Below are 26,279 nucleotides of genomic sequence, written 5' to 3'. Positions count from 1 at the left end.
TATGCAATGCAATCGCCCTGTAATGATTTACTTTATCACTAAGCGGTAGCGATAGTCGTAGAAGCATAAGACTGGCGAGACGACAACGATGCTACGATGAAGATCAAGGTGTCGCGCCGGTGACGATGGTAATCATGACGGTGCTTCGGGGATGGAGATCACAAGCACAAGATGATGATGGCTATATCATATCACTTATATTGATTGCATGTGATGTTTATCTTTTATGCATCTTATCTTGCTTTGATTGATGGTAGCGTTATAAGATGATCCCTCACTAAATTATCAAAGTATAAGTGTTCTCCCCGAGTATGCACCGTTGCGAAAGTTCTTCGTGCTGAGACACCACGTGATGATCGGGTGTGATAGGCTCTACGTTCAAATACAACGGGTGCAAAACAGTTGCACACGCGGAATACTCAGGTTAAGCTTGACGAGCCTAGCATATAACAGATATGGCCTCGGAACACGGAGACCGAGAGGTCGAGCGTGAATCATATAGTAGATATGATCAACATAGTGATGTTCACCGTTGAAATTACTCCATCTCACGTGATGATCGGACATGGTTTAGTTGATATGGATCACATGATCACTTAGAGGATTAGAGGGATGTCTATCTAAGTGGGAGTTCTTAAGTAATATGATTAATTGAACTTAAATTTATCATGAACTTAGTACCTGATAGTATCTTGCTTGTCTATGTTGATTGTAGATAGATGGCCCGTGCTGTTGTTCCGTTGAATTTTAATGCGTTCCTTGAGAAAGCAAAGTTAAAAGATGATGGTAGAAATTACACGGACTGGGTCCGTAACTTGAGGATTATCCTCATTGCTGCACAGAAGAATTACATCCTGGAAACACCGTTGGGTGCTAGGCCTGCTGCCGATGCAACTGACGATGTTAAGAACGTCCGGCAGAGCGAAGCTGATGACTACTCGATAGTTCAATGTGCCATGCTTTACGGCTTAGAACCGGGACTTCAACGACGTTTTGAACGTCATGGAGCATATGAGATGTTCCATGAGTTGAAGTTAATATTTCAAGCGAACGCCCGGATTGAGAGATATGAAGTCTCCAATAAGTTCTACAGCTGCAAGATGGAGGAGAATAGTTCTGTCAGTGAGCATATACTCAAAATGTCTGGGTATAATAATCACTTGATTCAACTGGGAGTTAATCTTCCGGATGATAGCATCATTGACAGATTTTCCAATCACTGCCACCAAGCTACAAGAGCTTCATGATGAACTATAACATGCAAGGGATGGATAAGACGATTCCCGAGCTCTTCGCAATGCTAAAGGCTGCGGAGGTAGAAATCAAGAAGGAGCATCAAGTGTTGATGGTCAATAAGACCACCAGTTTCAAGAAAAAGGGCAAATGGAAGAAGAAGGGGAACTTCAAGAAGAACAGCAAGCAAGTTGCTGCTCAGGAGAAGAAACCCAAGTCTCGACCTAAGCCTGAGACTGAGTGCTTCTACTGCAAGCAGACTGGTCACTGGAAGCGGAACTGCCCCAAGTATTTGGCGGATAAGAAGGATGGCAAGGTGAACAAAGGTATATGTGATATACATATTATTGATGTGTACCTTACTAATGCTCGCAGTAGCACCTGGGTATTTGATACTGGTTCTGTTGCTAATATTTGCAACTCGAAACAGGGGCTACGGATTAAGCGAAGATTGTCTAAGGACGAGGTGACGATGCGCGTGGGAAATGGTTCCAAAGTCGATGTGATCGTGGTCGGCACGCTACCTCTACATCTACCTTCCGGATTAGTTTTAGACCTAAATAATTGTTATTTGGTGCCAGCGTTAAGCATGAACATTATATCTGGATCTTGTTTGATGCGAGACGGTTATTCATTTAAATCAGAGAATAATGGTTGTTCTATTTATATGAATAATATCTTTTATGGTCATGCACCCTTGAAGAGTGGTCTATTTTTGTTGAATCTCGATAGTAGTGATACACATATTCATAATATTGAAGCCAAAAGATGCAGAGTTGATAATGATAGTGCAACTTATTTGTGGCACTGCCGTTTAGGTCATATCGGTGTAAAGCGCATGAAGAAACTCCATACTGATGGACTTTTGGAACCACTTGATTATGAATCACTTGGTACTTGTGAACCGTGCCTCATGGGCAAGATGACTAAAACGCCGTTCTCCGGAACTATGGAGAGAGCAACAGATTTGTTGGAAATCATACATACAGATGTATGTGGTCCGATGAATGTTGAGGCTCGTGGCGGATATCATTATTTTCTCATCTTCACAGATGATTTAAGCAGATATGGGTATATCTACTTAATGAAACATAAGTCTGAAACATTTGAAAAGTTCAAAGAATTTCAGAGTGAAGTTGAAAATCATCGTAAAAAAGAAAATAAAGTTTCTACGATCTGATCGTGGAGGAGAATATTTGAGTTATGAGTTTGGTCTTCATTTGAAACAATGCGGAATAGTTTCGCAACTCACGCCACCCGGAACACCACAGCGTAATGGTGTGTCCGAACGTCGTAATCGTACTCTACTAGATATGGTGCGATCTATGATGTCTCTTACTGATTTACGACTAACGTTTTGGGGTTATGCTTTAGAGACGGCCGCATTCACATTAAATAGGGCACCATCAAAATCCGTTGAGATGATGCCTTATGTACTATGGTTTGGCAAGAAACCAAAGTTGTCGTTTCTTAAAGTTTGGGGCTGCAATGCTTATGTGAAAAAGCTTCAACCTGATAAGCTCGAACCCAAATCAGAGAAATGTGTCTTCATAGGATACCCAAAGGAGACTGTTGGGTACACCTTCTATCACAGATCCGAAGGCAAGACTTTTGTTACTAAATTCGGAATCTTTCTGGAGAAGGAGTTTCTCTCGAAAGAAGTGAGTGGGAGGAAAGTAGAACTTGATGAGGTAATTGTACCTGCTCCCTTATTGGAAAGTAGTTCATCATAGAAACTGATTTCTGTGACCCCTACACCAATTAGTGAGGAAGTTAATGATGATGATCATGGAACTTCAGATCAAGTTGTTACTGAACCTCGTAGGTCAACCAGAGTAAGATCCGCACCAGAGTGGTACGGTAATCCTATTCTGGAGGTTATGCTACTAGACCATGACGAACCTACGAACTATGAAGAAGCGATGGTGAGCCCAGATTCTACGAAATGGCTTGAGGCCATGAAATCTGAGATGGGATCCATGTATGAGAACAAAGTGTGGACTTTGGTTGACTTGCCCGATGATCGGCAAGCAATTGAGAATAAATGGATCTTCAAGAAGAAGACTGACGCTGACGGTAATGTTACTATCTATAAAGCTCGACTTGTTGCAAAATGTTTGGACAAGTTCAAGGGATTGACTACGATGAGACCTTCTCACCCGTAGCGATGCTTAAGTCTGTCCGAATCATGTTAGCAATTGCCGCATTTTATGATTATGAAATTTAGCAAATGGATGTCAAAACTGCATTCCTAAATGGATTTCTGGAAGAAGAGTTGTATATGATGCAACCGGAAGGTTTTGTCGATACAAAGGGAGCTAACAAAGTGTGCAAGCTCCAGCGATCTATTTATGGACTGGTGCAAGCCTCTCAGAGTTGGAATAAATGCTTTGATAGTGTGATCAAAGCATTTGGTTTTGTACAGACTTTTGGAGAAGCCTGTATTTACAAGAAAGTGAGTGGGAGCTCTGTAGCATTTCTAATATTATATGTGGATGACATATTGCTGATTGGAAATGATATAGAATTTCTGAATAGCATAAAGGGATACTTGAATAAGAGTTTTTCAATGAAAGACCTCGGTGAAGCTGCGTATATATTGGGCATCAAGATCTATAGAGATAGATCAAGACGCTTAATTGGACTTTCACAAAGCACATACCTTGACAAAGTTTTGAAGAATTTCAAAATGGATCAAGCAAAGAAAGGGTTCTTGCCTGTGTTACAAGGTGTGAAGTTGAGTAAGACTCAATGCCCGACCACTGCAGAAGAAAGAGAGAAGATGAAAGATGTTCCCTATGCTTCAGCCATAGGCTCTATCATGTATGCAATGCTGTGTACCAGACCTGATGTGTGCCTTGCTATAAGTTTAGCAGGGAGGTACCAAAATAATCCAGGAGTGGATCACTGGACAGCGGTCAAGAACATCCTGAAATACCTGAAAAGGACTAAGGATATGTTTCTCGTTTATGGAGGTGACAAAGAGCTCATCGTAAATGGTTATGTTGATGCAAGCTTTGACACTGATCCGGACGATTCTAAATCGCAAACCGGATACGTGTTTACATTGAACGGTGGAGCTGTCAGTTGGTGCAGTTCTAAACAAAGCGTCGTGGCGGGATCTACATGTGAAGCGGAGTACATAGCTCCTTCGGAAGCAGCAAATGAAGGAGTCTAGATGAAGGAGTTCATATCCGATCTCGGTGTCATACCTAGTGCATCGGGTCCAATGAAATCTTTTGTGACAATACTGGTGCAATTGCCTTGGTGAAGGAATCCAGATTTCACAACAGAACCAAGCACATCAAGAGACGCTTCAATTCCATCCGGGATTTAGTCCAGGTGGGAGACATAGAAATTTGCAAGATACATACGGAACTGAATGTTGCAGACCCGTTGACTAAGCATCTTCCACGAGCAAAACATGATCAGCACCAAGGCTCCATGGGTGTTAGAATCATTACTGTGAATCTAAATTATTGACTCTAGTGCAAGTGGGAGACTGAAGGAAATATGCCCTATAGGCAATAATAAAGTTATTATTTATTTCCTTATATCATGATAAATGTTTATTATTCATGCTAGAATGGTATTAACCGGAAACATAATACTTGTGTGAATACATAGACAAACAGAGTGTCACTAGTATGCCTCTACTTGACTAGCTCGTTGATCAAAGATGGTTATGTTTCCTGGCCATAGACATGAGTTGTCATTTGATTAACGGGATCACATCATTAGGAGAATGATGTGATTGACTTGACCCATTCCGTTAGCTTAGCACTCGATCGTTTAGTATGTTGCTATTGCTTTCTTCGTGACTTATACATGTTCCTATGACTATGAGATTATGCAACTCCCGTTTACCGGAGGAACACTTTGTGTGCTACCAAACGTCACAACGTAACTGTGTGATTATAAAGGTGCTCTACAGGTGTCTCCGAAGCTACTTGTTGGGTTGGCGTATTTCGAGATTAGGATTTGTCACTCCGATTGTCGGAGAGGTATCTCTGGGCCCTCTCGGTAATGCACATCACTTAAGCCTTGCAAGCATTGCAACTAATGAGTTAGTTGTGGGATGATGTATTATGGAACGAGTAAAGAGACTTGCCGGTAACGAGATTGAACTAGGTATTGAGATACCGACGATCGAATCTCGGGCAAGTAACATACCGATGACAAAGGGAACAACGTATGTTGTTATGCGGTCTGACCGATAAAGATCTTCGTAGAATATGTAGGAGCCAATATGAGCATCCAGGTTCCGCTATTGGTTATTGACCGGAGACGTGTCTCGGTCATGTCTACATAGTTCTCGAACCCGTAGGATCCGCACGCTTCACGTTTCGATGACAGTTATATTACGAGTTTATATGTTTTGATGTACCGAAGGTTGTTCGGAGTCCCGGATGTGATCACGGACATGACGAGGCGTCTCGAAATGGTCGAGACATGAAGATTGATATATTGGATGACTATATTCGGACACCGGAATGGTTCCGGGGGTTATCGGATATATACCGGAGTACCGGGGGGTTACCGGAACCCCCCCGGAGGCTATTGGGCCTCATGGGCCCAATTGGTGGAAGAGGAGAGGAGGCCAAGGGGCAGCCGCGTGCCCCTCCCCCCCAAGTCCGAATTGGACAAGGAGGAGGGGCGGCGCCCCCCTTTCCTTTCCCCCTCTCTCCTTCCCTCTCCTCTCCTAGTCCAACAAGGAAGGGAGGGAGTCCTACTCCCGGTGGGAGTAGGACTCCTCCTGGCGCGCCTCCTCCTGGACGGCCGCACCTCCCCCCTTGCTCCTTTATATACGGGGGCAGGGGGCACCCTAGAAACAACAACAATTGATCGCTTGATCTTTTAGCCGTGTGCGGTGCCCCCCTCCCCATAGTCCACCTCGACAATACTGTAGCGGTGCTTAGGCGAAGCCTTGCGTCGGTAGAACATCATCATCGTCACCACGCCGTCGTGCTGACGAAACTCTCCCTCAACACTCGGCTGGATTGGAGTTCGAGGGACGTCATCGGGCTGAACGTGTGCTGAACTCGGAGGTGCCATGCGTTCGGTACTTGATCGGTCGGATCGTGAAGACGTACGACTACATCAACCGCGTTGTGCTAACGCTTCCGCTTTCAGTCTACGAGGGTACGTGGACAACACTCTCCCCTCTCGTTGCTATGCATCACCATGATCTTGCGTGTGCGTAGGATTTTTTTTGAAATTACTACGTTAACCAACAATTACAGGGAGAACTGCCAGATAATTGCACCTATACAGTTATGAGTGTTGAGCTGGTCAGTGCAGAAGGTAGTGAGGACAGTAAACATATACCTGAAGTGCAAGCACTGTTACAGAAGTTTTCTGTTGTCTTTGAAGAACCTAAAGGGCTACCTCCTAGAAGAAAGTATGATCATACTATACCTTTAATCCCTGGAGCAACACCAGTGGCTTTTAGACCTTACAGAGTGGCTCCTCATTTGAAAATTGAAATGGAAAAGCAAGTTCAGGAACTATTGAAGAACGGTATGATTAGACTTAGCAGAAGTCCTTTTTCCTCCCCTGTGCTTATGGCCAAGAGAAAGGTTGGAACATGGTGAATGGTGGTTGATTACAGACATCTGAATGCCATAACAATGAAGGGCAAATTCCCCATTCCTGTAATAGATTAATTGTTGGATGAGTTGCATGGAGCATGCTGGTTTACTAAATTGGATTTGAGGGCAGGGTATCATCAAATCAGACTGGCTCCTGGTGAGGAATTCAAAACTGCATTCCAAACTCATATGGGCCACTATGAATTCTTAGTTATGGGTTTTGGGCTATCTGAAGCTCCAGGCACCTTTTAGGGGGCTATGAATTCTGACCTGCCTGCATTAAGAGAGTTTGTCCTAGTGTTCTTTGATGATATCTTGGTTTTCATCAAAACTTTGAAGGAACATTTGGTGCATGTGGAAAAAGTGCTTTCTACATTGCAAGAAAAACATTGGAAGGTCAAGCTGAGTAAATGTTCATTTGCTCAACAGCAAGTGGCTTACCTGGGTCACATTATCAGTGAAAAGGGAGTTTCTACAGATCCATCTAAAATCTTGGCTGTGGAGAACTGGCCTACTCCAGCTAATGTGAAGGAGATAAGAGGTTTTCTTGGTCTCACTGGCTATTATAGGAAGTTCATTAAGAACTATGGGATTATTAGCAGACCATTGACTGATTTGTTGAAGAAAGGAACACTGTTCATTTGGACACCAGCTGCAGCTACTGCTTTTGAAACCTTGAAGCAGGCCCTAATTCAAGCTCCTGTACTGGCATTACCTGATTTCTCACTGCCCTTTGTGCTGGAGACTGATGCCTGTGAGTATGGGATAGGAGCAGTATTGATGCAAAAGGGTCATTCGCTGGCATTTGTTAGTAATGCATTGGGACCCAAAAACAGAGGTTTGTCTGTGTATGAGAAGGAATACATGGCCATCCTACTTGCTGTGGAACATTGGAGACCTTATTTGCAATTCCAAGAGTTTGTTATTAAGACTGATCAGAAAAGTCTCACTCGCCTGACAGATCAAAGATTGCACACCCCATGGCAGCAGAAAGTTTTCATTAAATTGTTGGGACTTAACTACAGAATTGTGTATAAGAAGGGCACTGATAACTCTGCTGCAGATGCTCTCTCTAGAAGACCTCATCCCTCTTCACAAGTGATGATTGTTTCTTATGCTCAACCTACATGGTTGCAGGAAATCATGGACAGCTATGGACAAGATCCTAAAGCCCAAGAGCTCTTGCAACAGCTCTTTGTTCAACCAACATCTAGACCATCCTTCTCCCTAACTAAAGGCTTACTCAGATACAAAAATTGCATCTGGATTGGGAGTGATGTTCAACTTCAAGCAAAGATATGTCATGCTTTTCATGCTACACCTTTGGAGGTCATTCTGGATTCCCTGTTACTTACAAAAGAATCCATGCATTGTTCAAATAGTCTGGTATGAAAACCTTCATCAAGGAGTTTGTACAGTCTTGCCTGATTTGTCAGAAGGCCAAACCTGAGAGGGTCAACTACCCTGGCTTACTGTCACCTCTTCCAGTTCCTAATAAAGCCTGGGAAACAGTAACTATGGATTTTATTTCTGGTCTGCCTCCTTCTGATCACTTTGACTGCATTATGGTGGTGATTGATAAGTTCACCAAATATGGCCACTTTATTCCAGTTAAACACCCCTACAATGATGTTAAGATTGCTGAACTTTTCTTGGATAATATCTACAGATTGCATGGAATGCCCTTGTTCATTGTCTCTGACAGAGATCCTGTCTTTACTAGTCAGTTCTGGCAAATTCTTACAAAAAGGACTAGGACAACCTTAAATATGAGTACTGCTTATCACCCTGAGACTGATGGTCAAACTGAGAGAGTTAATCAACAGATTGAGTGTTATCTCAGATGCTTTATATCTGCTCACCCCAGGAAATGGAGCAAATGGATTTCACTCTGTGAGTTTTGGTACAACACCAACTGGCACTCTTCTTTGGGAAAATCTCCATTTACGGTGTTGTATGGTCATGAACCCAGATACTTTGGGATTTCTCCTTCTGATACTATTGCTCCTCAAGATATGCAGCAGTGGTTGGACTCCAGGATTGTGGTACAGGATACTGTCAGACAGCACTTGCTCAGAACTCAACAAAGAATGAAAGTTCAGGCTGATAAAAAGCGCACAGACAGAGTCTTTGCTGTTGGTGACATGGTTTTCCTGAAACTTCAGCCGTATGTGCAAACATCAGTTGCTTCAAGATCCAACAACAAGTTGTCCTTTCGTTATTTTGGGCCATTCCCAATTGTGGAGCGCATCGGTGAAGTGGCCTATCGATTGGATCTACCTCCTGATAGTAAGGTGCATCCAGTCTTCCATGTTTCTCAACTTAAACAGTTTATTTCTCCCAAGCATGCAGTTCAGCAGTCCCTGCCTCCATCTGATCTCAACATCCAAGTACCTGTTCGTGTGCTGCAACAACGAATTCTCCGCAAGAACAACCGTTCTATTGCCCAGGTCTTGGTGGAATGGAGCGGATCTTCATGCTCTGGACCGACGTGGGAAGATAGAGACGCTCTGCACCAGGCGTCTCCACGAGCACCGGCTTGGGGACAAGCCGTTTCAAGAGAGGGGGGATGTCAGCAGCCAGGGCGTCGACAGTGATGATGGACCTGGCGAGAAGCGGGAACCAGACGAATCAAGTAACGGGCCGACGGACCGGCCCATTCGTGCGCGTAAGCCTTCCCAGTGGCTTGCAGGCCCAGACTGGACCCGCTGAAGCGGGGTGTAACGTTCGACAGTTTAAATACCGCTAGCGCTTAGAGAGAGAACAGGAAGGAGGACGGCGGCTTCGGCCTGGCTTGAGAGAGAGCTTGTAATTTGAATTCGCTGTGAGGGTGGTTGGGTGGACAGCTAAAGCTAACAGAAACCTAGATCTCGCCATGATTGTAGCTGGAACCTTACACGCTCGGCCAAGGGCCTCCTAGCCAGCCAAGCTCGGCGGCGCGTGGAGAGGCTGTCGCTCGAGGTCTTGGCCTATAGCACCTCGTCCTGCATCAACCGCATGGTGGTGGACGCCGTCGATTCCTGGGGCGTCCGAGATCTGGAGGTTGTTGCCACGCCGACAGGGCCGATCGCATATCCGGAGCCGCCGGCCTACAGCTTCCCTCTTGGCCTCATCATCAGGAAGCCCGGCGAGTCCCGACTGCGAAGCCTCAAGCTTGCCAACTGCTTGCCCCCGCCGCTCCGGGGATTCAACACGCACACCATGCTCGTCCTGCGAGACCTGCCGGCTCCCACGCCGCCGGCCGCATACGAGGCAGTGGTCGCTGACTGCCCACAGCTGCAAGTGCTACACCTCCTATCATGCAAGCTCAAGATAAGAACCGGCAGGGTGGTCCTGGACGCGCCTGAATCGGAAATCCGGGAGCTTGTAGTCGACGGCGAGCACATGGTGGTCGAGGTCCAGTCTCTCCCGAAGCTCGAGAGCCTCGCCAGCCTGCACGGTTGCGTGCTGCTTCGCTCCTTCGCCGCCGTCCCGTGTCTTGCGCGCATGAGCCTTGCCTGCTCGGTTGACCGACTAGTGTTGGGGAACGTAGTAATTTCAAAAATTTCCTAAGCACACGCAAGATCATGGTGATGCATAGCAACGAGAGGGGAGAGTGTTGTCCACGTACCCTCGTAGACCGAAAGCGGAAGCGTTTAACACAACGCGGTTGATGTAGTCGTACGTCTTCATGATCCAACCGATCAAGTACCGAACGCACGGCACCTCCGAGTTCAGCACACGTTCAGCCCGATGACGTCCCTCGAACTCCGATCCAGCCGAGTGTTGAGGGAGAGTTTCGTCAGCACGACGGCGTGGTGACGATGATGATGTTCTACCGACGCAGGGCTTCGCCTAAGCACCGCTACAGTTTTATCGAGGTGGACTATGGTGGAGGGGGGCACCGCACACGGCTAAAAGATCAAACGATCAATTGTTGTGTCTTTGGGGTGCCCCCCTGCCCCCGTATATAAAGGAGCAAGGGGGAAGGCGGCCGGCCTAGGAGGAGGGCGCGCAAGGGGGGAGTCCTACTCCCACCGGGAGTAGGACTCCTCCTTTCCTTGTTGGAGTAGGAGAGAAGGAAAGAGGGGGAGAGGGAGAAGGAAAAGGGGGCTGCACCCCTTGTCCAATTCGGACCAGAGGGGGGGTGCGCGCCTCCTTCCTTTTGGCCTCTCTCCTCTATTCCCGTATGGCCCAATAAGGCCCAATACTTCTCCCCGGCGAATTCCCGTAACTCTCCGGTACTCCGATAAATACCCGAATCACTCGGAACCTTTCCGAAGTCCGAATATAGTCGTCCAATATATTGATCTTTACATCTCGGCCATTTCGAGACTCCTCGTAATGTCCCTGATCTCATCCGGGACTCCGAACTCCTTCGGTACATCAAAACACATAAACTCATAATATAACCGTCATCTAACTTTAAGCGTGCGGACCCTACGGGTTCGAGAACTATGTAGACATGACTGAGACACGTCTCCGGTCAATAACCAATAGCGGAACCTGGATGCTCATATTGGCTCCCACATATTCTACGAAGATCTTTATCGGTCAGACCGCATAACAACATACGTTGTTCCCTTTGTCATCGGTATGTTACTTGCCCGAGATTCGATCGTCGGTATCTCAATACCTAGTTCAATCTCGTTACCGGCAAGTCTCTTTACTCATTCCGTAATACATCATCCCGCAATTAGCTCATTAGTTGCAATGCTTGCAAGGCTTATAGTGATGTGCATTACCGAGTGGGCCCAGAGATACCTCTCCGACAATCGGAGTGACAAATCCTAATCTCGAAATACGCCAACCCAACAAGTACCTACGGAGACACCTGTAGAGCACCTTTATAATCACCCAGTTACGTTGTGACATTTGGTAGCACACAAAGTGTTCCTCCGGTAAACGGGAGTTGCATAATATCATAGTCATAGGAACATGTATAAGTCATGAAGAAAGCATTAGCAACATACTAAATGATCGTGTGCTGAGCTAACGGAATGGGTCAAGTCAATCACATCATTCTCCTAATGATGTGATCCCGTTAATCAAATGACAACTCATGTCTATGGCTAGGAAACATAACCATCTTTGATCAACGAGCTAGTCAAGTAGAGGCATACTAGTGACACTCTGTTTGTCTATGTATTCACACAAATATTATGTTTCCGGTTAATACAATTCTAGCATGAATAATAAACATTTATCATGATATAAGGAAATAAATAATAACTTTATTATTGCCTCTAGGGCATATTTCCTTCAGTCTCCCACTTGCACTAGAGTCAATAATCTAGTTCACATCGCCATGTGATTTAACACCAATAGTTCACATCACCATGTGATTAACACCCATAGTTCACATCATCATGTGACCAATACCCAAAGGGTTTACTAGAGTCAATAATCTAGTTCACATCGCTATGTGATTAACACCCAAAGAGCACTAAGGTGTGATCATGTTTTGCTTGTGAGAGAAGTTTAGTCTATGGGTCTGTCACATTCAGATCCGTATGTATTTTGCAAATTTCTATGTCAACAATGCTCTGCACGGAGCTACTCTAGCTAATTGCTCCCACTTTCAATATGTATCCAGATTGAGACTTAGAGTCATCTAAATCAGTGTCAAAACTTGCATCGACGTAACCCTTTACGATGAACCTTTTTGTCACCTCCATAATCGAGAAACATATCCTTATTCCATTAAGGATAATTTTGACCGCTGTCCAGTGATCTACTCCTAGATCACTATTGTACTCCCTTGCCAAAATTAGTGTAGGGTATACAATAGATCTGGTACACAGCATGGCATACTTTATAGAACCTATGGCTGAGGCATAGGGAATGACTTTAATTCTCTTTCTATCTTCTGCCGTGGTCGGGCTTTGAGTCTTACTCAGTTTCACACCTTGTAACACAGGCAAAAACTCTTTCTTTGACTGTTCCATTTTGAACTACTTCAAAATCTTGTCAAGGTATGTACTCATTGAAAAAACTTATCAAGCGTCTTGATCTATCTCTATAGATCTTGATGCTCAATATGTAAGCAGCTTCACCGAGGTCTTTCTTTGAAAAATTCCTTTCAAACAATCCTTTATGCTTTGCAGAATAATTCTACATTATTTCTGATCAACAATATGTCATTCACATATACTTATCAGAAATGTTGTAGTGCTCCCACTCACTTTCTTGTAAATACAAGCGTCACCGCAAGTCTGTATAAAACTATATGCTTTGATCAACTTATCAAAGCGTATATTCCAACTCTGAGATGCTTGCACCAGTCCATAGATGGATCGCTGGAGCTTGCATATTTTGTTAGCACCTTTAGGATTGACAAAACCTTCTGGTTGCATCATATACAACTCTTTTTTAATAAATCCATTAAGGAATGCAGTTTTGTTTATCCATTTGCCAGATTTCATAAAATGCGGCAATTGCTAACATGATTCGGACAGACTTAAGCATAGATACGAGTGAGAAACTCTCATCGTAGTCAACACCTTGAACTTGTCGAAAACCTTTTGCGACAATTCTAGCTTTGTAGATAGTAACACTACTATCAGCGCCCGTCTTCCTCTTGAAGATCCATTTAATCTCAATGGCTCGCCGATCATTGGGCAAGTCAATCAAAGTCCATACTTTGTTCTCATACATGGATCCCATCTCAGATTTCATGGCCTCAAGCCATGTTTGCGGAATCTGGGCTCATCATCGCTTCCTCATAGTTCATAGGTTCGTCATGGTCAAGTAACATGACCTCCAGAACAGGATTACCGTACCACTCTGGTGCGGATCTCATTCTGGTTGACCTATGAGGTTCGGTAGTAACTTGATCCGAAGCTTCATGATCATCATCATTAACTTCCTCACTAATTGGTGTAAGCATCACTGGAACTGATTTCAGTGATGAACTACTTTCCAATTTGGGAGAAGGTACAGTTACCTCATCAAGTTCTACTTTCCTCCCACTCACTTCTTTCGAGAGAAACTCCTTCTCTAGAAAGGATCCATTCTTAGCAACAAATGCCTTGCCTTCGGATCTGTGATAGAAGGTGTACCCAACTGTCTCCTTTGGGTATCCTATGAAGACACATTTCTCCGATTTAGGTTTGAGCTTATCAGGATGAAACTTTTTCACATAAGCATCACAACCCCAAACTTTGAAACGACAACTTTGGTTTCTTGCCAAACCACAGTTCATACGGTGTCGTATCAAACGGATTTAGATGGTGCCCTTTTTTTACGTGAATGCAGCTGTCTTTAATGCATAACCCCAAAACTATAGTGGTAAATCGGTAAGAAACATCATAGATCGCACTATATCCAATAAAGTACGGTTATGACGTTCGGACACACCATTATGCTGTGATGTTCCAAGTGGCACAAATTTGTGAAACTATTCCATATTTGTTTTAATTGAAGACCAAACTCGTAACTCAAATATTTGTCTCCGCGATCAGATCGTAGAAACCTTATTTTCTTGTCACGATGATTTTCCACTTCACTCTGAAATTCTTTGAACTTTTCAAATGCTTCAGACTTATGTTTCATCAAGTAGATATACCCATATCTGCTCAAATCATCTGTGAAGGTCAGAAAATAACGATACCCGCCGCGAGCCTCAACACTCATCGGATCGCATACATCAGTATGTATTATTTCCAATAAGTCAGTTGCTCACTCCATTGTTCTGGAGAACGGAGTCTTAGTCATCTTGCCCATAAGGCATGGTTCGCAAGCATAAAGTGATTCATAATCAAGTGATTCCAAAGCCCATCAGCATGGAGTTTCTTCATGCGCTTTACACCAATATGACCTAAACGGCAGTGCCACAAATAAGTTGGACTATCATTATTAACTTTGCATCTTTTGGCTTCAATATTATGAATATGTGTATCACTACAATCAAGATCCAACAAACCATTTTCATTGGGTGTATGACCATTGAAGGTTTTATTCATGTAAATAGAACAACAATTATTCTCTAACTTAAATGAATAACCGTATTGCAATAAACATGATCAAATCATATTCATGCTCAACGCAAACACCAAATAACACTTATTTAGGTTCAACACTAATCCCGAAAGTATAGGGAGTGTGCGATGATGATCATATCAATCTTGGAACCACTTCCAATACACATCGTCACTTCATCCTTAACTAGTTTCTGTTCATTATGCAACTCCCGTTTCGAGTTACTACTCTTTAGCAACTGAACCAGTATCAAATACCGAGGGGTTGCTACGAACACTAGTAAAATACACATCAATAATCTGTATATCAAATATACCTTTGTTCACTTTTGCCATCCTTCTTATCCACCAAATACTTGGGGCAGTTCCGCTTCCAGTGACCAGTCTCTTTGCAGTAGAAGCACTTAGTCTCAGGCTTAGGTCCAGACTTGGGCTTCTTCACTTGAGCAGTAACTTGCTTGCCGTTCTTCTTGAAGTTCCCCTTCTATCCCTTTGCCCTTTTCTTGAAACTAGTGGTCTTGTTAACCATCAACACTTGATGCTTTTTCTTGATTTCTACCTTCGTCGATTTCAGCATCGCGAAGAGCTCGGGAATTACTTTCGTCATCCCTTGCATACTATAGTTCATCACGAAGTTCTACTAACTTGGTGATGGTGACTAGAGAATTCTGTCAATCACTATTTTATCTGGAAGATTAACTCCCACATGATTCAAGCGATTGTAGTACCCAGACAATCTGAGCACATGCTCACTGCTTGAGCTATTCTCCTCCATCTTTTAGCTATAGAACTTGTTGGAGACTTCATATCTCTCAACTCGGGTATTTGCTTGAAATATTAACTTCAACTCCTGGAACATCTCATATGGTCCATGACGTTCAAAACGTCTTTGAAGTCCCGATTCTAAGCCGTTAAGCATGGTGCACTAAACTATCAAGTAGTCATCATATTGAGCTAGCCAAACGTTCATAACGTCAGCATTTGCCCCTGCAATAGGTCTGTCACCTAGCGGTGCATCAAGGACATAATTCTTCTATGCAGCAAGGAGGATAAACCTCAGATCACGGACCCAGTCCGCATCATTGCTACTATCATCTTTCAACTTAGTTTTCTCTAGGAACATATCAAAAATAAACACAGGGAAGCAACAACGCGAGCTATTGATCTACAACATAATTTGCAAAATACTATCAGGACTAAGTTCATGATAAATTTAAGTTCAATTAATCATATTACTTAAGAACTCCCACTTAGATAGACATCCCTCTAATCCTCTAAGTGATCACGTGATCCATATCAACTAAACCATGTCCGATCATCACGTGAGATGGAGTAATTTCAACGGTGAACACCACTATGTTGATCATATCTACTATATGATTCACGCTCGACCTTTCGGTCTCCGTGTTCCGAGGCCATATCTGTTATATGCTAGGCTCGTCAAGCTTAACCTGAGTATTCCGCGTGTGCAACTGTTTTGCACCCGTTGTATTTGAACGTAGAGCCTATCAAACCCGATCATCACGTGGTGTCTCAGCACGAAGAACTTTCGCAACGGTGCATACTCAGGGAGAACACTTATACTTTGATAATTTAGTGAGGGATCATCTTATAATGCTACCGTCAATCAAAGCAAGATAAGATGCATAAAAGATAAACATCACATGCAATCAATATAAGTGATATGATATGGCCATCATCATCTTGTGCTTGTGATCTCCATCTCCGAAGCATCGTCATGATCACCATCGTCACCGGCGCGACACCTTGATTTTCATCGTAGCATCATTGTCGTCTCGCCAATCTTATGCTTCTACGACTATCACTACCGCTTAGTGATAAAGTAAAGCATTACATGGCGATTGCATTGCATACAATAAAGCGACAACCATATGGCTCCTGCCAGTTGCCGATAACTCTGTTACAAAACATGATCATCTCATACAATAAAATTTAGCATCTTGTATTGACCATATCACATCACAACATGCCCTCCAATAACAAGTTAGACGCCCTCTACTTTGTTGTTGCAAGTTTTACGTGGCTGCTACGGGCTTAGCAAGAACCGTTTTCACCTACGCATCAAAACCACAACGATAGTTTGTCAAGTTGGTGCTGTCTTAACCTTCGCAAGGACCGGGCGTAGCCACACTCAGTTCAACTAAAGTTGGAGAAACTGATACCCGCTAGTCACCTGTGTGCATAGCACGGCGGTAAAACCAGTCTCGCGTAAGCGTACGCGTAATGTCGGTCCGGGCCGCTTCATCCAACAATACCGCCGAACCAAAGTGTGACATGCTGGTAAGCAGTATGACTTATATCGCCCACAACTCACTTGTGTTCTACTCGTGCATATGACATCTACGCATAAAACCAGGCTCGGATGCCACTGTTGGGGAACGTAGTAATTTCAAAAATTTCCTACGCACACGCAAGATCATGGTGATGCATAGCAACGAGAGGGGAGAGTGTTTTCCACGTACCCTCGTAGACCGAAAGCGGAAGCGTTTAACACAACGCGGTTGATGTAGTCGTACGTCTTCACGATCCGACCGATCAAGTACCGAACGCACGGCACCTCCGAGTTCCGCACACGTTCAGCCCGATGACGTCCCTCGAACTCCGATCCAGCCGAGTGTTGAGGGAGAGTTTCGTCAGCACGACGGCGTGGTGACGATGATGATGTTCTACCGACGCAGGGCTTCGCCTAAGCACCGCTACAGTATTATCGAGGTGGACTATGGTGGAGGGGGCACCGCACACGGCTAAAAGATCAAACGATCAATTGTTGTGTCTTTGGGGTGCCCCCCTGCCCCCGTATATAAAGGAGCAAGGGGGAAGGCGGCCGGCCTAGGAGGAGGGCGCGCCAAGGGGGGAGTCCTACTCCCACCGGGAGTAGGACTCCTCCTTTCCTTGTTGGAGTAGGAGAGAAGGAAAGAGGGGGAGAGGGAGAAGGAAAAGGGGGCTGCACCCCTTGTCCAATTCGGACCAGAGGGGGGGTGTGCACCTCCTTCCTTTTGGCCTCTCTCCTCTATTCCCGTATGGCACAGTAAGGCCCAATACTTCTCCCCGGCGCATTCCCGTAACTCTCCGGTACTCCGATAAATACCCGAATCACTCGGAACCTTTCCGAAGTCCGAATATAGTCGTCCAATATATCGATCTTTACGTCTCGGCCATTTCGAGACTCCTCGTAATGTCCCTGATCTCATCCGGGACTCCGAACTCCTTCGATACATCAAAACACATAAACTCATAATATAACCGTCATCTAACTTTAAGCGTGCGGACCCTACGGGTTGGAGAACTATGTAGACATGACCGAGACACGTCTCCGGTCAATAACCAATAGCGGAACCTGGATGCTCATATTGGCTCCCACATATTTTACGAAGATCTTTATCGGTCAGACCGCATAACAACATACGTTGTTCCCTTTGTCATCGGTATGTTACTTGCCCGAGATTCGATCGTCGGTATCTCAATACCTAGTTCAATCTCGTTACCGGCAAGTCTCTTTAATCGTTCCGTAATACATCATCCCGCAATTAGCTCATTAGTTGCTATGCTTGCAAGGCTTATAGTGATGTGCATTACCGAGTGGGCCCAGAGATACCTCTCCGACAATCGGAGTGACAAATCCTAATCTCGAAATACGCCAACCCAACAAGTACCTACTGAGACACCTGTAAAGCACCTTTATAATCACCCAGTTACGTTGTGACGTTTGGTAGCACACAAAGTGTTCCTCCGGTAAACGGGAGTTGCATAAAATCATAGTCATAGGAACATGTATAAGTCATGAAGAAAGCATTAGGAACATACTAAACGATCGTGTGCTGAGCTAACGGAATGGGTCAAGTCAATCACATCATTCTCCTAATGATGTGATCCCGTTAATCAAATGACAACTAAACATAACCATCTTTGATCAACGAGCTAGTCAAGTAGAGGCATACTAGTGACACTCTATTTGTCTATGTATTCACACAAGTATTATGTTTCCGGTTAATACAATTCTAGCATGAATAATAAACATTTATCATGATATAAGGAAATAAATAATAACTTTATTATTGCCTCTAGGGCATATTTCCTTCAACTGGAAGGTGGCAGTTTATCTGCCCTAAACCGTTTCCATCATTGATCAGCAGTATGCGAGGCGAACCTGTTATGTGAAGGGGGAAAAACTCCTCTGGCCCCCGCGTCGCTCCCGCAGGGGCGACTCGGGCGGCGTAACCCTAGCCCGCCGCCGGCCCTCTCCCCCACCTCTCCTCTCCCTCGTCGCCACCGGAGGTGGCCGCCGGCTCGCCGCTCGGCCGCCGGTGAAGGTGGCGGCGAGGATCTGGCCGCCCCGTTCTTCCTCGGGGGGCTTTGGATCCGTGGCGGCGGCCTCGGCTGGTGGATCGACGCCGGGTCTGCGGTGACCGGTGCTTGTTGGTGCTGGCCGTTCTTCCTCGGCCGCGGGGGCGGCGAGGCGGCGGCAGGTGGCGGCTGTGGTGCGGGCGTCTCGGCGGCGCCCGATCCAGATCTGAAGGCCTCCGTCTACTTCAACCAGGGCTGCCTCCGATGGTCCTGCTTTGGGCGGCCTTTGTCGCCGGAGTTGTACCTGTTTGGCGGCTGGAGGTGGGAGGTGGCTCCGGAGAAATCCGAGGCCAGCAGTGCTGGCCACGACGGCGGCGACGCCCGAGGGCGCCGTACCCTTCTTGTAGGTGCCGTCCAGGTTGCCTCCTTCCCCTCCTTCTTCCACCCAGCTCGTATGCCGGGCGAAAGCCCAAATCCTTGCCGGATCGAGCGACAGCGGCGCTCCGGGCGTCGTCACCCTCTTGGGGGTGTCGTTCGTGGTGAGCTTGGGGTGGATGTGATGCTTTGGTTGCTTGGCGGCGGTTGGTGGCGTGGTCGGAGTTCGTCTGGTGGCGGTGCGTTGGCGCTCTGCCTCCTATGTGCTCTGCCTCGGAGTCCTTCCACGGTGCTTGGTCTTCAGCAGCCCTGCCGGACTCGGCGGAGCGGTGCTTCATCTCACACATTGATGGCGGCGGTTATCGGCGGCATGGTGTTGTGGAGGCTCGGCGTCCGATGCGCGGGATGGACTCGCGCAGGAGGAGGTAGCTGTCTGGCGTCATGGTGACGTCGATGGCTGAGTGGCCAGACAAGGTAGATGCCTCAATATGATCTGAAGACGGACCTGTGGAAGATGGCGACGACGACACACGAGTGCGTCTGACCGGATTGTGCCCCAGACCCGGTATGTGGCTCGGCTGGGGCTTCCGGCTTTTGATGTTAGGCTTAGGTGAGTGGTCTGAGTGGCTCAGCTAGCACCCCTTCATCGTATGGATAGGAGTAGCGGCATATGTTGTCAAGATGATGGATTCAGGCATATTGTTGTAATACTTTGTAAGGTCCTCGAAAATAATCAATAAAGTGGCCGTATGCATTTCCCAGATGCAGAGACCGGGGGTCATCCTCCTTTTCTTAAAAAAAAAAAACCGTTTCCATCGAGATTGCTTGATTCTGGTGCTCGTGCTCTTCTTCTGGTGCGCCAGCACTGTAAAGGATCTCGTCTTGCGGTTCACTGGGCCAGAGATGTGGATCATGCCCACGAATCCCTTCTCCGAAATAATGCCGTGCCTGAGAAGGCTGCTCGTCGCCGATGTGCCTTCCTCATGGGACGCCTCATGGCCACGCCTGCTCATCGAGGCAGCGCCGTTACTTGAGAGCCTTTATGTGCATGTCTCCCATGGCGAAGACGAGCCGAGTCAGGAGGAGATACCTGGGGAGACCTCGGCTTCGCGCCATCGCCATTTGAAGGAGCTGGTTTTCATTGGCTTCCAGAGGACGGAGAGACAGATGCACCTTGTGAGGTTCGCCGTGGAGGCATCCACGGCGCTGCGGCGTGTCGCTCTGCTCAAGCATGGACGCGTGGAGGACAAGGGGCCCTGCTGCGACTGGGAGGTGGTGAGCCAGCAGACGGCGTGGTGCGACGAGGAGAGACTCGCCGTTCTCGATGCCATCGGCTGTTCGACGGGACGGATCCAAGTGGTGCTCAGTTGAATTATATTGAGCCTCTGATGTTGGACTTCCTGGGAGAACTGAAGGTGGATTGCTGTACTTCTTCTGGCTCCCCACCCCAATTCGAATAAATGGAACCTGGCGGGTGGAGTGATTTCCTACTGCTCCAACAACTTTTTTGTATGCCATGTGTATGTGTGATAGCTGTGAATAGTCATCGACTACCTTCGGTCCGTTTGACGGTCCGGACGTTTATTTTTCCGCAAACTAGAGACAAACAAAAAGGCCTTTGCAGGAGTCGGGACATCCAAGTGACGAACCAAAAGCTACCATGGGTCCTCTTTCCATCCAGATGGCGGAAAGCGGCTGCTAATCTTTTTTATTTGGCGGAAGGCTTTGAAAGCTCATAGTATGTTTAGGCGGTAGCCACTTTGTTAAAAAATCAAGCTTTTTGGCGGAAACTACATTTGATAGTATATTCCACTTTGTTTAAACTAGCTATCAAATATTCCATTTGGCGGATACTACATTTGCCTTGGCGGAAACTACATTTGATATGGGCAGTATACGAGAGGTGAAAAGAAGTGTTGAAAACTGAAAACTGAATTCATGGTGGTGCACCTTCTCATCAACCCTTGTCACCAAGGGCGTCCATTTGATGATCCGCATTAGGCCATCTCCAGCGTAAATCACCAAAACGGCCATAAATGTCCATACCGGGCGGTCCACATACTTTTAATCATCTAGTGTTGATCATCAAATTGGTTCGGGCCAGTCGACGTTTGAAATCCCACATATCATCCGCAAATCAGGAGGGTGGCTATAGGAGAGTTCGGACGGTCCTTCTGACCCACTGTTAGTTGGGCCACTTCTCCTCACAACCCATGTTCACCTAATCCATTGTCAGTCACAACCCACAATCCAAAAATAAGGAATGTGGCATACGCCTACCAGTTGTCCGCAGACACGTGCACATTTGATGACGTCGGTTTGGTGATCTGTTGGAGACACCCTTATTGGATCTATTATTTATTTATTTATACTTTTTTGCAGGAGAAATCTATCATTATTGGCTGGGATTTTTTTTCTTTCATACGATCCTAGGTGTAGGGAGGCCTAGGTATTTTGTATACTTCTGTACTTCTATATACTTTTACCTTCGTACGAAATATGAGACGTTTTTCGACTAAAACGGTATGGAGGACTAAAGGTAATATAGTGTAGCAGTTTTGAAATTTTGAATCCTAGGCATGGGACATGATATCAACCATGACATAGCGTGTCGTATCCAACAACAATAATACGTACGTACTACTGTGTTTCGTTTGGTCATCTCACTTGTAGAAAAACATTTCCTGGTCGGCCAGGCAACTCGGCGGAACAACCTGTCCATACGCGACCCCATGCGCGTTCCGGCAGAACGACTCGGCCGCCCGCCGCCGCTCCCCGTAGCCCAGCCAGACGTTCCGCATGGTGATACCGGTGCACGGCCGGCTCGGGCTGCAGTCGAACCGCACCGCCACCGGCGTCGCAGACGTCCCCTCGACGTTCGTGTATGACACATTGGTGATCTTGATCCCCGAACCCTGAAAGTAACATAGCACACTGTGTCAGCAGAGCTCCCTCCCTGAAAATGCAGTGTTGACAAGAGTGTGATCATGGACGGGTACGACACCTCGGTGGGGCAGCTGAAGTTGCCGGGGCAGTAGTTCTGGTCGACGATGATCGGGTTCCGGACGTTCCTCATGACCACGTCGGAGAAGGCGACGCCGTCGACGAGCCCGCTGTTGGCCTTCGCCCACGACTTGATCCGCAGCCCGTTGGTCGTCCCGGCGAGCGTCACAGCCTTCACGGTGATGTTCCGCACGGCCACCTGCTCCGGCGTGTCACCCAGGCTCCCAATACTGTCAATGGCATATACACCACAGCACGGAACAGATTAGACACTTATCAGCAATGGATGGACAGGGTTGGACCTCGTCACTCGCCTGATGCCGTGCCCCGGGCCGCACGTGACGCCCTGAATCCAGACGTCCGACGAGCCCTCGACCATGGAGATGCAGTCGTCGCCGGTGCCGATGACAGCGTTCCGGATGGTGACGTCGCTCGACTGCTTGACGTGGATGCCGTCCGTGTTGGGGCTGTCCCCCGGCGCCGACACCACCGTGTCCACTATCGCCACGCCGGTGCTCGCCTGGACGGTGACGTGGATGCCCGCGCTGTTCACCGACGTCAGGCCTTGGATCACCACGTTCCTCGACCGGTAGATCGTCAACGACTGCGGCGGAGCATCCCCAAATCATTTGGGTTCATGTATTATCTCTCGGCTCGCTCTTTTTCTGAAAGAAAAGCTCGTACTGACCCTGGTGGAGGCGGGGCAAGAGGAGCCGCCGCCGGCTCTCCGGCACGCCCAGTACGCCTGGCCCCTGCCGTCGAGCGTGCCACCGACGACGGACACCCCGTACACGTTCTGGAACACGATCCAGAGCTGCACGCCGGCGTACGGCACGGGCGCGAGCACCGTGCCCGCGATGTTCACGCCCACCGCGCCGCTCCGGCACGGCCCACTGAACCTCGCCCTGGACACCAGGAACTCGCCTGCCGGCACGACCACCGCGGCCGGGCCCTCGCCTTCCGCGCCGCACGCCGCGGCCCACGCGCGGAGGAACGCCCCCGCGCAGTCCGTCCGGCCGTCGGCCACGGCGCCGTAGTCGACGACGCTGTAGGACGCCGCGGCGGCAAGTGACACGCACAGGTGGGCGAGGAGAGCGAGGCTGGTACGGCGTGGCGGCATCGGGCGGTGGCGTCTCGTGGGTCTGCGCGTGGCCGGAGATGCGTGTGTCCACAGAGCATCGGGCTCGTGACTTGCAACTTTGCAGGTTGTTGGTGGATTGGATTGCCGGCAGCTCGGGAGTTGTGTTAAGCAACATGGTTGATGAGTACGTGGCTTTTGTGCAGGACAAGAGTTTCGTGCCTTGTAGTGTTTCTGGAGTGATCACTTGTAAGATTGGGTCCAGAGCCTCTGTTCTTGTGCGTCCAGAGCCTGAAATGGGTGGTCCTTCTCCTTGCTGGAGTACTCCAAACGTTGCGTGGCTGAAAATCATAGCCAATTTTTTCATTTAAAGACATGTCATCCTGAATTTCGTTATCAGAAATTAACACCTACAAGGTTCAGAAGTGAAAAAAGAAAGGAAATGGGAATAGGTTTTGTCATGCCATAGGGAACGTCCTCCCATTCTTGGATGTTCATAAATTCTGACAACTTGGTCTTCGTAAAACTCTTGATACACTAAACTTTGACGGACACAATGCGGATCAATTTAGCAGGTATAGCTTCACCAGCTATCCCATCCCCATCATGAGTTCCCATCTCTGCGTCTTGCTCCTGTTCACCTACCGCGGATGACACCATGAGACATGAGTAGCTACCGCTGCTGCTGCTTCTTTGTGAGGACAGGACCGCCTGCGCTCGTGGCCTTTTCACCTGAAGCTGTAGTCATGCATACTGAGATGGCCGGAGATGGTGCTGTAGAATAGTCTTGTGCATCTTCCGCCCTGAAGAAGATGGACTCCTGTGATCCTCTTCGTCTCCATGTCGACAGCAACCACCCACACTTCACTGTCCGCGAGATGGTGCTGTAGAATAGTCTTGTGCATCTTCCGCCCTGAAGAAGATGGACTCCTGTGATCCTCTTCGTCTCCATGTCGACAGCAACCACCCACACTTCACTGTCCGCGAGATGGTGCTTGGCCAAGAAGCAGACGACCTTGTTTTCGTGCAAGCTCAACATGGGCATATCCACGAAGAGGTGGCCAAAACTCGGCTCGTCGTCCACCTCCAAGGCGTCAGGCTGCAGCAGTGCGTCGATGCGGACGCCGTCGGCCGCCGAGAGTTCAGAATCATAGAGCACGGAGTCCTTCTGCCAGGCATCCAGTTGGCGCCAAGGGCTCGCGGCCGTCGTGGTGGTGGTCCAGGTGGAAACGGACCAACCCGGGGAGGAGGAGGGGCAGACCACCTCGACGAACCTGATGTGGATTGTGCCGCCCGACACATCGAATGCGATGTCGCGTGGTTGCGGCCGGTAGTTGGTGCCCGGCCGGGGGAGATCTGCAGATGGCAGCCGGAGATAGTGGAGCTCAGGGTGTTCGCTGCGGTCAAGGACGTTGCTGCAGAAGAGGATGCCGTCCCACACGTCGACGAACGCCATGACACCGCCACCGTCAATCACGATCGCCTTGTCCGGCGTGTAGTGGCCAAAGTCGGCGGCCTCGTCTGCCTGTGACGATAAGACGGGCTTCTTGACGGTCCATGCTCGCGTCTCGGAGCTGAAGAGGTAGAGCTCGAACTCTCCTTGCTCCTGTATGGCTAGTGCGGCGACGTGGTAGCCTCCGCCTCCGCCGCCGCCATGCGACAGGAGGCCGACCGCACAGATTTCGTTGACCAAGCGCGTTCAGATAGAGCGACGGAGCGGCACAGGCGCCGCCGCCGGGCTGGTAGATGTAATATTCTGGGAACGGCCATAGCTTCATGCGTACGGCGATTGTGAGGAGGACGAGGCCGCCGTGGGCGGAGAGGACGCGAGGCTCCTCGGTGAAGTAGGTGCCGGTGGCCCATGCGAGCACGTAGGAGACGTGGGGCGGGCGGGCGACGAACAAGGTGGCCTGGATGGCCATGGCGCGGTGCCTGTCGTCCGGGTCGGTGGTGTGGTACCTGGCGGTGGTGCCGTTTGTGCGCTCGCCAAAGAAAGGCTTGCTGTCAAGAAGGCAGCTCTCCGGGGGATCGGCGCCGGCGCCGGCGTCGATGTCGGGCGGAGTCAGCGAACCCAGCGAAATGCCCGCCTGAGGAGCATGATGGGCATCCATCCTAGCTAGCTTCGTCTGGATTGGATTGGATTGGATTGGATTGGACTTTCTCTCGCATGGATCTTGACGATCGCCAGCCAGATCGGTTGGGTTTTGAACCGAGTAAAAGTAAATAGCATAAAACTACTACTTTACATGCTAGGATTTTAAAAAACTACCTGTTTTAAATTTTTCTCAAATAACTACCAAATGGGTGGTCGGCTGTTTCAAAAAACCCAAATCGTCGACTCTTTATCAGTTGATCACGATTATGGCAGGTTGGGTCCGCACCTAAACAAACCGTTAGTTTGACCTGAGTTTGACCGCTAACTTACATGTGGGGCCCACATGTAAGTTTCCTCCCCCTCTTCTCTTTCTTCTTCCTCTCTATCTCTTCTCTTCCCTCCTCTGTGCTTCCTGTGCCGGACCCCCTTCCCCTCCGGCGACCCCCTTCCCTCCTAGGCCGGCGACCCCCTTCCCTCCCAGGCCGGCGACCCCCTTCCCTTCCCATGCCGGCGACCCCCTTCCCCTCCCAAGCCGGGGACGACACTCCCTCTGCTCCCCAGCTCCTGGTGGCGACGAGGCCGGCCTCGTCCACGACGACGGGAAGGGCGCACTCCAGCAGTCCGCGGCGACGGTGGCGAAG

General features: G+C 47.9%; 1 protein-coding gene and 1 pseudogene across 1 annotated transcript; one reads left to right on the top strand and one right to left on the bottom strand.

Moving 5' to 3' along the window:
• LOC109762086 (uncharacterized) overlaps window positions 1-20,833 on the top strand; it is a 40,344-nt pseudogene extending 19,511 nt beyond the window's left edge.
• A 1,136-nt stretch (window positions 20,834-21,969) lies between these two features.
• LOC109762040 (polygalacturonase) lies at window positions 21,970-23,806 on the bottom strand. Its single transcript, XM_020320855.4, has 4 exons — window positions 23,154-23,806; window positions 22,780-23,069; window positions 22,467-22,695; window positions 21,970-22,377 (listed from the first exon to the last, which is right to left on the bottom strand). The coding sequence occupies exons 1-4, from the start codon at window positions 23,583-23,585 to the stop codon at window positions 22,126-22,128; spliced, it is 1,203 nt and encodes a 400-aa protein (XP_020176444.1). The 5' UTR covers window positions 23,586-23,806; the 3' UTR covers window positions 21,970-22,125.
• Window positions 23,807-26,279: the final 2,473 nt, after the last annotated feature.

Source organism: Aegilops tauschii, chromosome 4, assembly GCF_002575655.3.
Source record: "Aegilops tauschii subsp. strangulata cultivar AL8/78 chromosome 4, Aet v6.0, whole genome shotgun sequence".
NCBI lineage: Eukaryota > Viridiplantae > Streptophyta > Magnoliopsida > Poales > Poaceae > Aegilops > Aegilops tauschii.
The sequence above is the reverse complement of the archived record's forward strand: the minus strand, read 5'-3'. Positions and strand labels throughout refer to the sequence as shown.